The sequence below is a fragment of a genome, unplaced genomic scaffold, assembly GCF_019419815.1.
Source record: "Pyrus x bretschneideri cultivar Hongxiangsu unplaced genomic scaffold, Pyrus_bretschneideri_v1 Contig4, whole genome shotgun sequence".
NCBI lineage: Eukaryota > Viridiplantae > Streptophyta > Magnoliopsida > Rosales > Rosaceae > Pyrus > Pyrus x bretschneideri.
In genome coordinates, this window is record NW_025999723.1 from 6,638,167 (window position 1) to 6,651,584 (window position 13,418).

General features: G+C 37.0%; 1 protein-coding gene across 1 annotated transcript; it reads left to right on the forward strand.

Annotated features, from left to right (window-relative positions):
• Positions 1-8,630: 8,630 nt before the first annotated feature.
• LOC103948406 lies at positions 8,631-11,278 on the forward strand. Its single transcript, XM_009359438.3, has 2 exons — positions 8,631-8,784; positions 9,264-11,278. The coding sequence occupies exon 2, from the start codon at positions 9,510-9,512 to the stop codon at positions 11,004-11,006; it is 1,497 nt and encodes a 498-aa protein (XP_009357713.2). The 5' UTR covers positions 8,631-8,784; positions 9,264-9,509; the 3' UTR covers positions 11,007-11,278.
• Positions 11,279-13,418: the final 2,140 nt, after the last annotated feature.

Sequence of the window (13,418 nt, forward strand, 5' to 3'; positions counted from 1 at the left end):
TTATTCTAAAAAGGTCTCAAACTCTCGAGTTTGAATTAGAGTTGTCAAAAATGGAATTAAGATTGGTTTTAGTGTGTAGGCTAGAGGTAAATAGATGTGTAAAAAAGTAAAATGTCTACCGTACCCTTGAATTTAACTGGTTTTTAGCGAAATGGAGTGAAGTGAGGCCAAAAGATAAAAAAATGTCAGTTTCAGAGGGTAAACTGAGACAAAACCAGTTTTATGAGGTAAACTGAACTAAATGACAATTTCATGAGACATTTCAATTAATAAGTCTTTTAATTAATAAAAAGTGGTGCATTATTCAACTAATACTATTTATATCACATGTTTGACACCGGCCATTATTTCTTTTAAAATTCAATATAACTTCATATGGCCTCTGAAAAATATTTCATAAAGTACTACGAACTCGTAATCATTTGAACTTTCATCTCATACCATCAACATCACCAAAATACTAAAGCAAAAATTCTGATATTTTTGTAAGTTATATGTTGGATAATGAACCTAATTAAAATAATAAACTCAATTCTCAATACAAGTATAATTTTTTTAAGTGTATAGACATTTATTTATGGAACGGATAACAAAATTACTTAAATCCATCTAATTCACCTAAGCCGCATCTAGGTACATAGGCGCTACGCCTGACGCTCAACTGGTGCCTAGCTTACCTGTAGGTCCGTTAGATTAAAACTGATGAATGAACCATAAAATAATGCAAATGATCCCGTTAAAATACCTGAATGACGCAAACGGTGAAAGTGATGTCATTTGTGACTTATAAATAAAAGAGATCAAAAAATTGTATAGGTTTGTAGTGTAGATTGTATGCTTGAATGATAAACTCAACTCAATGAACCACGACCTGGTGGTCCAGTGGTAAAGGGTGGATTGCGAGGCTTCCTTCAAACTAAAAACTGGAGGTCTCGCGTTTGAAACCCGATGTTGGTGTAGAAGGCAGACTTGTAGTCAGGGAAAGACCGAAATGTCTCTGTGAATCTTCTCAACCCCCAGAAAGGGGTAAATAACCCCCTTTTATTTAAAAAAGGATAAACTCAACTCAATGAATAATGAGTGAGGTTGCGTATTCATTAAATAGAGTTACATCAGATCAGGTTTGTTACATTTGAGATTTATGTCCAATTACAAATAAATACAAATAGTCGCAGGGCGGAATATTTGAAAAACCTCACTATCATACGCTACTCATCCAAGCTTAGGTTGCCATAATGTGCATAACACCAATGCCATTTTTTTTTTTTCGTTGCAAAATTCTGGACCCTTCTAAGACCTCTCCGGCTCACCCAACCCGAAACTCTACAACCGTTGAACGACCACCGTGAACGGCGTTGCATTGGCCTGACAAACCGGGCAAGTCGGAAGTCGAATGAGAATAGAGCCACATGTCAATGCATGGAACGTGAAATGCGTGTCTACGATCATTATTTAGCTCTAAATTTGTTGAACTCTGTTTTCCCACTCTAATATTTGACATATGTTTTGGGTTGACCTCCAAACCGCAATCCCATTTTCTTTTGACATTGCATTCGGTACCGTTGTATATATAGGTTGCAGGCGTCGGACTGTTGTCACTTGTCACCATATGTTAAGACCACCCCAAATCAAAAAGCAAAAACCATTAGCATAAAAACCACACCATCCTACAGTAATCCTGGCTGGGTTGCAATGTGCATAACAACAATGCCTTTTATTTTTGTTGCAAAATTCTTTACACTCGTGACACTACCCCGGCTCGCCAGACCCGAAACCCTACTATTGCTTAATGACCACTGTAACCAGCTTGGCATTGGCACGGCAAACCGGACAACTCCGTTGTGAATAGAGCCACATGTCTATGCATGGAACATGAAACGAGTGGCTGCACTCCGGCAATGTACGAAGATATTCACCTTCTTCGAATTCGTCTAGGCACACGGGACACGTACCGTCTCCTACCAAAACCAGACCCACACGCTTTTGGTACTTCGTCTGGACACAATTGATTTGTGTTTCCATGTTGCTTCCTGCTGAAGTCTCTTGCGTTTCGGGGCCCAAACGACGGGGTGTTGCTTCTTCTTGGGGGACGTTTCTGCGGGGTGAGCCGCTGCAACACAAACATATGCCTGCCACCAGCAGATATATACCGGAAACAATTACAAAAGCCAACTCAGAACCTGTGTCCTCGAAAGCCATGGTAGAAAATTAGAGCCTAAACAGAGTATGAATTGGAATGTCCATTGAAATTATATAGATTAGGCGGTTATAGCAACGTTAGCATTGTCTTATTACGTGCCTAACTTTGTAAGCTAAACACAAAAAATTATCGTCGTGTCCAAAGCTCTTGCCGATTGACACCATTATTTCCTGGGTTATTCGCTTTTCAATTTTACATTTTAATTATAAATAAGTGGCAACAAGCTACAAATGACAACCTCGTTCGATATTTTCTGTTTCTTTTTGGTAACAAGAGCATTAAGAAACATATTTCTTCTTGGCTAGATGCTTTAGTACTAGCTAGTGGACGCATAATCAACCTTAGAACCCAAAGTTCGAATATAATATATACACACACACACACATAAAGCCCTTTATGCAAGGGGATCTTCATTTTTTTCAAAAATTGGGATTAGGTGTGGGGCTCACTCCACATCGAACTTCAACGATCTGAACTGTCTATTTTGTAAGTCTCGATTCATAAATTATCCTTACAAAAATTCAATTCAATCCAAAACCATTTGCCTATTTAATTATTAAGATAAAATTTCATTTTTCTTATATAACAAAGTATTCGTTAATTTCTTTGAAACCCAATTAGATGTATTAAACATTTTCGATTTGGCTAATATTTTGCAAAAATGATCTATGAGGTGCAATTTGAAAAATAGACGGTTCGGATCGTTAAAGTTCGATGTAGTGTGGACCCCACAACTAATCTCCATTTTTATAAAAAAATAGGGATCCCTTCCCTTAAAGATTATCTATATATATATATATATATATATATATATATTTTTTTTTTTAATTTTTAAGGTAAATAGATGTAGATGTGGGTAATGTTAGTTACTCAAATAGTGGTCGAATATTTTAAGGTAAATAAACGTAGATGTGGTAATGTAAATAGACATGGTCGAATATTTTTCTGTTTGACAACATTTATAAAATACAGACCTCTTCAGGTCATAACACAGAGGCTAATACATAGCTGTTAAAGTTAATTACAAATTCTAAATAAAAATAATTTTCGCACACCTTTTACTTTTATGCCTGTGTTTAGTACTATATTCTTTAATTCTCCGGATATAATTCAAATGGCACAGATAAACAACATTGTGCATAAATCACTCTCTCAAACTAATATAATTGGAAAGTTGACGAAATTAAGCAATCCCTCTTAAATCGCAAGTAAACCACGCTTAAATTTCAGTAAATTATATTACATGGATCTGACGGTAGATGTTTTAAACTACTCTAATCTATAACAATGATTCTAAATTACATGTTGAGTTCGAGGAGGAGAACACACTTTCCTAACCAACTACTTATTTGCAGTCATAATATATGAAGGTTCTACAAAGCTAGAGGTTTGGTGCGGAGTGTGTAGGGCGGATAGATTAAAACAGAGGAATGAACCATAAAATAATGCATGGTACAAGCAGGTCGAACTGATCCGCGAAAATGCATGAAACAACGCGAACGATGAGAAGTGGTGTCGTTGTGTGACTTACAAATAAAAGATATTAACAAATTGTATAGGTTTGTAGTGTAGATTGTAAGCTTGAATGAGATACTCAACTCAATGAATAACGAGTGAGGCTGCGTATTCATTAAATATAGCTACATCCGATCAGTTTTGTTACATTGAGATTTATCTCTAATTACAAATAAATACAAGCATTCGCTGGGCGGAATATTTGAAAAACCTCACCATCACACACTACTCATCCAAGCTTTGGTTGCAATAATGTGCACAGCAACAATGGCACTTTTTTTTTGTTGTAAAATTCTTGACCCTCCTAAGACCTCTCCGGCTCACCGAACCCGAAACTCTACAACCGTTGAACGACCATCATGAACGGCGTTGCGTTGGCCCCAAAAACCGGGCAAGTCGGATGCCAGATGCCACATTTCAATGCATGGAACGTGAAACGAGTGCATGCACTCCGGCAAGGTACGAAAAATTTTCGCCGCCTTCGTATTCGCCTAGGCACACTTACAATCTCCCACCAACTCTAGGCCCACAATCTTTTGATACTTTCGTTGGGCCCAATTTCTTTGGGCTTCCTTGCTGCTTGCGGCTGGGGCCTCTTGCATTACAAGACCCAGACGACGCCGTGGTGATTCTTCTTGTGGGGTTTTCCTGCCATCGGAACATAAACCGAGTCCGGCAAGGGGTCAGACTATCACGAAATCCATGGTTAAAATTTAGAGTTTGAACAGGACTGTGAATTGGCTAAAATGGCCATTGAAATTATATAGAGTAGGCGGTTATAACAAGGGTACCATTGTGTTATTATGTGCCTAATTTGGTCAATATGCACAAAAAATTAACGTTATGTCCAAAGTTCGGAATCCATTCTTAATTTCATTGATTCCTATGCAAAAAATAATATTAAGAAAGTTCGTACATCTACGTTGCACAATGAGCAATTATAATTGTTTGATTTGAAATTTATATTGATGAGAATCAAACCTATATGTCAAGTGAAATTTTCACAATTAATTAAGCATTAATCAATTAATAAGACACTAGAACTCATTTGGACCTACCCCACAATGTTTCTCATGATTTAAATCAATTATTTTTTGGTCATCAGTAAAAGACTATTCTTGTAATAATTCACTCGAACCAAACTTTTAGTTATTTCATATTGGTTGTGACCAACTAAATAGACAAAAAATTTATAAACATAATATCGTTGATGAACAATAAAAGTTTACAACAATAATTAAGCTGCTTAACAAGATTTGATTTAAATGAATATTTGTAAGTACGATATTTGAACTAGACTATGAACAATTCAAATGATATCAAACTATACAGTGAGCTCAATTAACCAGTTAGTATCGTATTAACTCACCAAATTTATTAGGGTTTATCTTGTTATCAAACTCCAAAATCTCTGGATAAGTACGCTTATCTTTTTTTTAGTCAATGATTATTGATTATGAAATCAATTAAACAACATCCAATGGTCCGAATTCAATAATTAAACATCCAATTGGGTATACAAGTGGCCAAGATACAGTCTCCACACAGGAAGTGTCTTGACTTATAGGAAGGTGTTATCCAATATCCATGACAAAAATGACAGCCTCATTCTTTCTTTTCTTTTGAAAACATTGAGCATAAAACAATTATAGTTCTTCTTGGCCAGCTGTTTGAGTGGTGGTAATAGTATTAGGGGACTTAATCAACCTTAAAACCCAAGTTATCAAACAATTGATTTAATATATTAATTCAATTAGATAAATGATTCACATCCGATTGCCACTTAGTACTACGGTCTAGTGATATTTCTTTTCACTTATAAGTAAGAGGTCTTAGGTTTGATTCTCACCAATGGTTAATTTGAACCATATTATTGCTAACCCATTGTGAGGCTAAGCCTATCGCCTCTCTCTTAGTGTAGATAATATTGCTTGTTCAAAAAAAAAAAAAAGTTTCACATCGGATCATAACACGAAGACGAATGGTAATGAATGAATAACAGAAGGAGAAAATTGTTTAAATGTCTTAGTGAAGTTGATTGACGATTGAAATAAGTGAGCAACTTGTTGACAGTTGAAACAGATGTTTGTTTATAATTTTTCTTTTTCAGTTTTTGTATTTAAATAATAGGATAAACATTTTCACTTTTATCTTTTCTCAAAGTATTTGAAAAAGAAAGTGTTCACTTTATCACTGTTGATTACGATGTATAAGATGGTTTCACTTTTAGCACTGTCGAGATTTTTTTTGTGTAAACCCTCAAACATGTCGTTTGGTGGAGGTGACAAGATGCAAGTTGAAAAACACTATCAGTGCAATTAAGAGCGGATCAATGGTCCGTCTTTCTGAATATCTAACCGCTACAACTTATTTCAATTAAAGTTGATTCAAAATGCAAACTATTTGTTTCCCACGAAGATGTTTGTTTTAAACTCACTAAAATAATCATAATTAAGAATGAAACAATGACCCGTCTCTTTAAATATCTCACAGCTACAGGTCTTCAACTTATTTCGATTGAGGATTGGTTCAAAATACAATCTCTAAGATGAGCGGTTTTAAAGTCACTAAAGGAATCAGATGGTAATGAGGTCCAACAGGTGTTATCAAATAACTGGTTGGTGCTTGGTGATAGCTGATAAGTAGAATTGAGAGACGTTGGTCGGTTGGTCATGAGAACAAGAGAAGCATCGTCTTGTGAACACGTGTGTGAAACTCTCTTCTCTGTTGCAATTTTTCCGTGCATTTAGAATATAAGTCAAATTTTTATTTAAATAAAAACACGTAAATTTATTATGATATGTGAAATAATATCCAATGATGATTTCAAATACGTTCAAATCTTCCGTATCTAAAATTTTATGTGATTTCTCAGTCTCTTATTTAAAATTTTAACATCTCTCCACCTACTTTAGGCCTAACAAAATTAACTTTAAATAAAGAGAGAGAAAAAAAAAAGTGATAAGAAAATCAAAGAGACAACAAAAAGCAGTCCACCGTACCCTCCCGTCCCTCTCCCGCTGACCACCGCCACCAACCACAACCCCCTCCCTTAAGATTTTATTTTGGGAATCTTATCGAAAACAGTTCTAGTACTGTTAATTTTTAACGTTAAAAATATTTTTATTCTAAAAAGTCATTCATAATACTATTTACTTACAACATTTTTCTGTCATTTCATTAAAAATCAAGATTTTTAAACATTTTTCATTAGTTTTTTTTTTTTTTTTTTCAAAATTTTCAGATGAGATAACGTTGTCTAACTAAGTTAGCAGTGAACATGTATTACAATTTGAAAAGTATCGCATAAAATTTTGAGTGCAGAAGATTTGACGTGGATCCAACTGCCCTATCATATCTCTTGTCTCGCTATAATTGCTTTGGCGGTGGCTCCAAGAAGCAGCACCTCCTCATCCTTGAAAAGTATATGCATGTCATGTGTGTACGATACGTGTGAAATGAAAAGGTAATACGTGTAACGTGTGAGTGATGATAATTGATAAGTTTACGAATTTCCCAATTTTCATGTGTGATAAGGATAATGAGGAATCACACTGACTCAAACACCGTCTGTTTCCCCAAACGGCAATGTTGTTGACTGTCTGGTGGTCGTTTGTGGATGCCAAATACTATTTTGCATCATCTTTTCAACAAGTTAGAGAAGGGGTTGGAATTTTGGATATAAAAAATAAATAAATTATAAGAAAAAGTCACGACAACAATCTGATTCTAATCGTTCACAAAAGTCGAAGAAACAAAATAACTGACCACATAACAAATTTAAGTTTTCCCATATTACTGAAATTTACTTGTACTAGTATATGCTTCGTCTACAAGATCATTTTTTTAGCGCAATGATAAATATTTTTGGACTTCTTATTTTGTTGTAGTTGTGAGAATCAATACACTTGTTAATTTTGCATCGTGTTAAACGATTATTAAATGCTTACGGATAAATTATGATTTCGGTCTTTAATATTCAATTGCCTTTATTTAACCCTCGTAAATGTTGCATTATAAGAACAAAAATATGTGAAGTGATTTTAACACATCTTTTTTAGTTTCTTATACATTTTTGTTTAATCATGGCAGTCGGTTCTATTTGACTCATTCATTCAATTTGATGACAATAAATAAAAAACAGTTTGTAAAAAGCTAAAAAAATAATGTGGAAATCATTTCTTGAAATTTTTTTTTAAATAAACAATATTATTTACACTAAAAGGTAAGGTGGACTTAGCCTTACAATAAGCTAGCAATAATGTGGTTCAAATTCGCCTTTGGCAAGAATCGTATATAAGACATTTCACTTACAAATGAAGAGGAGTATCACTAGAACGTAGTAATAAGTGACATTTCCCAAAACACATTTATTATTGGCTGATATGTGAGGGTAAACTTGACTTTTTGAAGTAAAAACACCCATATGGAAAATGACAAAACAGAAAAGGTTTTACAATTTTCAGGAAAATGAGCAAATTTATATCAAAAGATAAAAAGCATATCTGATGTGGCGCTACCATAACCGTCAAACCATGATTCAACGGTCCTGATCGGTTTAAACAAAGTATGGCTTTACCCGGTTGAGGATTATCCGCGTCTATAATCGTCCATCACAAAAGGTCCAACTCCAATAGACGGAGAGATTTTTCCAAGTGACGGGAACACCATGACACGTGGTGTTCCCTCACACATTAGGATTTAGTTTTTTATATTTATTGAAATATAAAATTGAAAGATATTCAAGATGTCAAATCCTAATGTGTGAGGGAACACCACGTGTCATGGTGTTCCCGTCACACCTAAAAATTTTCCCAATAGACGCCTGTTTTGACGCATCTCGGACACATAATTCACCGCTACCGCTAACAAACGCCGTTTGGTTTTACACCGTGATGTAACCGGTGGAGGTCTTTTCTGATTAACTCCGTCTCTTTAAACAGACTCCGTTATCTCCCCCCCTTCTCTCTCTCTCCCCCTTTCCTTCTCTCTCTTTCTCTCTTTTCTCCAAACTGGGGCTTTGATTGCAGTTCTCTCTGTAGCTGTTGCTTCGAGGCCTTCCCTTCTAGGTAACCTAACGAATATCTCTTTGATTTTGTCTTTTTTATTTTTTTTGGAATTTTTTTTCTAGGGCTAGGGTTTTTTTTGCCTGATTTTATCCTTTGGGATATTTTATTCCGATTGACATTTTTGGTACATTTTATGAGATACTTGGGTTTGCTGTGTTTCTGGGTCGCCTTGTTTGGTTGCTGAGAAAGTGTAGGAAAATAAAATATTACTAAAAATTGGATCTTGGAAACTTATTGATTTGGATATTGGGGATTTTGAGCTCTGATGCAGCTGAGATGTGTGGTTTTGTGAAAGTAATGGAATTTATTGAGCAGGGATAAGAGAAATTTTAGGCTTAAATCATGTTTAATTTTATTTTCCTTTTTCTCAGAAACCAAACAAGGGATAAGCTTTTCTGAAGTTAATTTCTTGCATATAATGGTTTAATTCTGGGAGTAGTAGTCCTGATTGATTTTCACTTTTATGATACGGATTTCAGGTTGTTTTTGTTTTGAGAACAATAATTGTAGTTCAATGTGACATGGATTGATTGATGGGCCTGCAAAAATTTGGAAGATCTGTTTGTGGGGGTGAGTCTTAAGGATTAGTTGAAGTTGTGGAATTTAAGATGGATTTGTTGGCTCATTTCTATATGCTGAGATGTTTGTGAGGTAATTCTATTTGAAAAGCGGGTTTAGAGATTGAAACCTGGAAGCAGGAGAGAAGGGAAAGGTTGTGGGAAATCATGGGGGAAGCTCTTCTCACTACCCTGTCCATAGAGAATTCTCATTTGTCTACATTATTGTCTATGGATTCAGGTTCTGTGTCGCATGATGAATTGGAAAGAGAGATGAATCGAACTTTCATACTTTCTCGTCCTCCTGATATCAATCTCCCGCTACTGTCTGAGCCTAGCCCACCTCCCCAAACTTGGAATGATTCATGTGACATCTTAGATGTAGGCCTTGGGTCTCAAGTTTATGAGGCTGAGGCGACAATCACTCTCCCCAAAGTTGCAAGGAAATGCAACAAGAGGCTTGATAGCGTTTGGGGTGCATGGTTTTTCTTCAGCTTCTACTTCAAGCCTGTCTTGAATGAGAAGTCCAAGTGTAAGGTCATTCGGGACAGTAATGGGGTCTCTGGGTACGACAAGACAGACTTGCAGTTGGATGCTTTCTTGGTTCAGCATGATATGGAGAACATGTATATGTGGGTTTTCAAGGATAGGCCTGAAAATGCATTGGGGAAGATGCAGCTGAGGAGCTTCATGAATGGGCATTCTCGCCAAGGAGAACGTCCATTCCCATTTAGTGTGGACAGGGGCTTTGTTCGGTCTCATCGTATGCAGAGGAAGCACTACAGGGGTCTTTCTAACCCGCAGTGTGTTCATGGGATAGAAGTTGTTCGGTCACCCAACCTCATGTGTCTTGATGAAGAAGAGAGGAAGAGGTGGGCAGAGCTTACAGGCCGAGATATAAATTTCTCAATCCCACCTGAAGCAAGTGACTTTGGTACCTGGAGGAACCTTCAGAACACAGATTTGGAGCTTGAAAGGCCTGCCCCTCCAAAGAACAATGGAAATTCACAACCAAGAAAATTGCTTGATGGTACGGGTTTGAATTTGTCAACTCAGCCATCAGAGCATGTCAACCACGAGGGAATGGACCTGTCACCGGTCTGCAACAAGCGGAAGAAGGACTTTTTCCCCCATGGGAATGACAATGACTGTTTACCTAATAACCCACATTTCGACAGAGCTGGCACAGTCCACCCAGTTGAGTCACATTGGTTTAATGAGTTCAGTGGGGTGATGAAGAAAGCATCCGGCCCTGTTACAGCTGCAAAAACAATTTATGAGGATGAGGAAGGGTTTTTGATCATTGTCAGCTTGCCATTTGTAGATCTTCAGAGGGTAAAAGTTACTTGGAGGAATACTCCTTCACGTGGGATTGTAAAGATATCTTGCGTGAGTACAGCTTGTTTGCCATCCATTAAGAGACGTGATAGAACATTTCAGCTAACAGATCCAACACCGGAGCACTGCCCTTGTGGGGAATTTGTGAGGGAAATTGAGCTTCCTACCCGCATTCCAGAAGATGGTAAACTGGAAGCGTACTGCGATGAGACAGGTACAATGCTCGAGATTATGGTGCCCAAACGTCGAGTGGGACCAGAAGAACACGAGGTCCGTGTGTGCCTTCGTCCCTCTCCCTGGAACGAAAGAGAGCATCTGTTGACCTGATGCAGGCATTCAGATGATAGATGCAAGAAACATTTTTTACTGTTTCATTGTTTATTTTAACTAGATTCCATCGAGGAAATCTATTGAATGAAATCTGATTTTTTTTTTTTTTCTTCACCCCTTTAGGTATTTAAACCCCCACCCTAAGAAAAAAAAGGGCAAAAAGATAGCAGCCTTCCCCTTTTCCTTTTTATATTTTCATACAATTTATCAGATTGATATGTTGATTTTTATAGATGGTATGGTAAGACTGCTCTGTATCTTATGCTTTATTTGGCCATATGCCTTTTGCTTGTTCTAGCTTTGCACTACAAATCTCAGTGCATAGCGGTTTCGGGAGTTCGACATTATTATGAAGTTTGCATTCCCATGTTATGCTTTGGATTGAAGGTTCTTTGTATAAAGGAAGTAACTTGTAGCCTATTTTCTTCTCTATGAAACTTCATTGTTTTCGCTCGGATTTTTTATTAGGTTTTACGAGCAGGTTCGATTTGATTTCGAAGATAAAACACCAGGGAACTCCATCATTGTTCCTTCTTCATAGCTGCTCTGAAAACAGATTCAGCAGCAAATTAGGAAACATGAACATCAAACTCGAAAATCCGGAAAATTCATCAAACCTACCGATCTAATCCAACAAATGCATCTTCTGCAGCTTGCTAATTCGTGTGCGTGCTCCACCAACCTCACGCGCAGATGGCAGTTTCAGATTTCCGATAGGCTTCAGCCCGGACGGAATTTTGTGAACGGTATGAGGTTTAACCACCTTTATGGAATTGAGCTACTTCCACAGAAACAAGACAGTTGTTCCATCATTACTTTAACAATGGTTAAATTTGGCTGACCAAAATGTAAATGTAAAGAAAAAAGAATCGGCAGTAGCTGTCGCAGTAGCAGTACCAATACTAGGGCTTACCCAAGTAGCTAACATGAATCCTGTGGCCACCAAACTATTTCTTGCCGGACAAGTTCCGAAATCAAGCACTGCAGATCATGTTCTTCGATTCAAAATCGATGTACCAGATTATTCAAACATTTTCTTATACTCTTTGAGTCTGAATCTGCATCTTGAGCTACAAGCATGAGCAGTTACTGTCAAGTATTTCACGATCTAAGCGAACATTTTAACGCTCAACCACAACTGATGTACCGTACGAGAGACTACCTTGTTTGACACACGCAACCATCCGTTTTGCTCCTGCAGGACACGACCTTTGGCAAATGGCATAGTGGACTAGCATGGAATGTGAGTTCTCCATGAATTTTAGGTTTCCTTGAACCATTAACTGATACAACATGATATGTTTTCGGCGTGAAAGAAAGAAGCTCCTCCACTTCCTTTGAGATGACAAACAAGATATATTGCCATATCCTCGGTCTACAAATTAATGACAAGAAATCAAAGCCAATCTCCATTGTTTTGAAGAGAAATTGGGACATCCAAAGGAGGTATAATAATCTAGCGGTATACAATTTAGCAAACACGTGAAAGTTTCCCAATAACAATAAAGTGATGCCCACATTGCAAGTTCTTTCCATTTCCCACCACACTTCGTATGCTAGGTGCTTGCCAAAAAAGAGGGATTTTGGCAAAGCGCTTGTGGCTTACATGATTAATTTGTTTTTTTTTTAAATTCCTATTTTCAGTAACGCTTCAAAACAGGTGCTAGCGAAAAGACAAACGATTATAAGGTGTTTGCGGATTAGGGGACTAACTTGTCTCATCAAGTTTTTTTTTGTTAATTTTTTTTTTCCAGTAATGCTTTAAAATAGGTGTTAGTGAGATTTTTGTAAGGCGCTTGGCAGCTCACGTGATTAACTTGTGCCTCAAACTTTTATTTTGTTGATTTTCTCTTTTTAACGTTTAAAATAAGTGCTAGCACAAAGACAAGGTTTAAAAACCTTGTGGCTCACGTGTTTCTTGAGGTTTCAGTAACGCTTTCAAAATATGTACTAGAGAAAAGACAAACGTTTACAAGGCGTTTGACTCACGTGATACACTTGTTTCTCCAAATTGTTTTTTGTTAAATTTCTCATTTTCAGTATCGCTTTAAAATAGGTACTAACGACAAGACAAAGGTTTACAAGATGCTTGTGGCTCACGCAATTAACTTGTCCCTTAAATTTCTTTTTGTTGAAACCCTCTTTAGTAACGCTTACAATAAGTGCAACGAAAAGATAGACTTTTACAAAGCCCTTGTAGTTCACGCGATTAAACTTATCTCTCGAGGTTATTGTGACATCCCGTCCCGGGATTATTAAAACGTACGTGTGGAATTACCATTTTGCCCCTAGTGTGTTTTTCGTCACATTGTGGGGTTGTTTTGTGTGTGGTGGCATGTGTTGGGCCACACACACACACACCTGCACCTACACTGTCTCTCATCACCCTCTCTCTGTCTCTGTCCCGTG

Coding starts and splice junctions, on each gene's coding strand:
- LOC103948406 (XM_009359438.3), top strand. CDS start 9,510: ATGGGGGAAGCTCTTCTCACTACCCTGTCCATAGAGAATTCTCATTTG.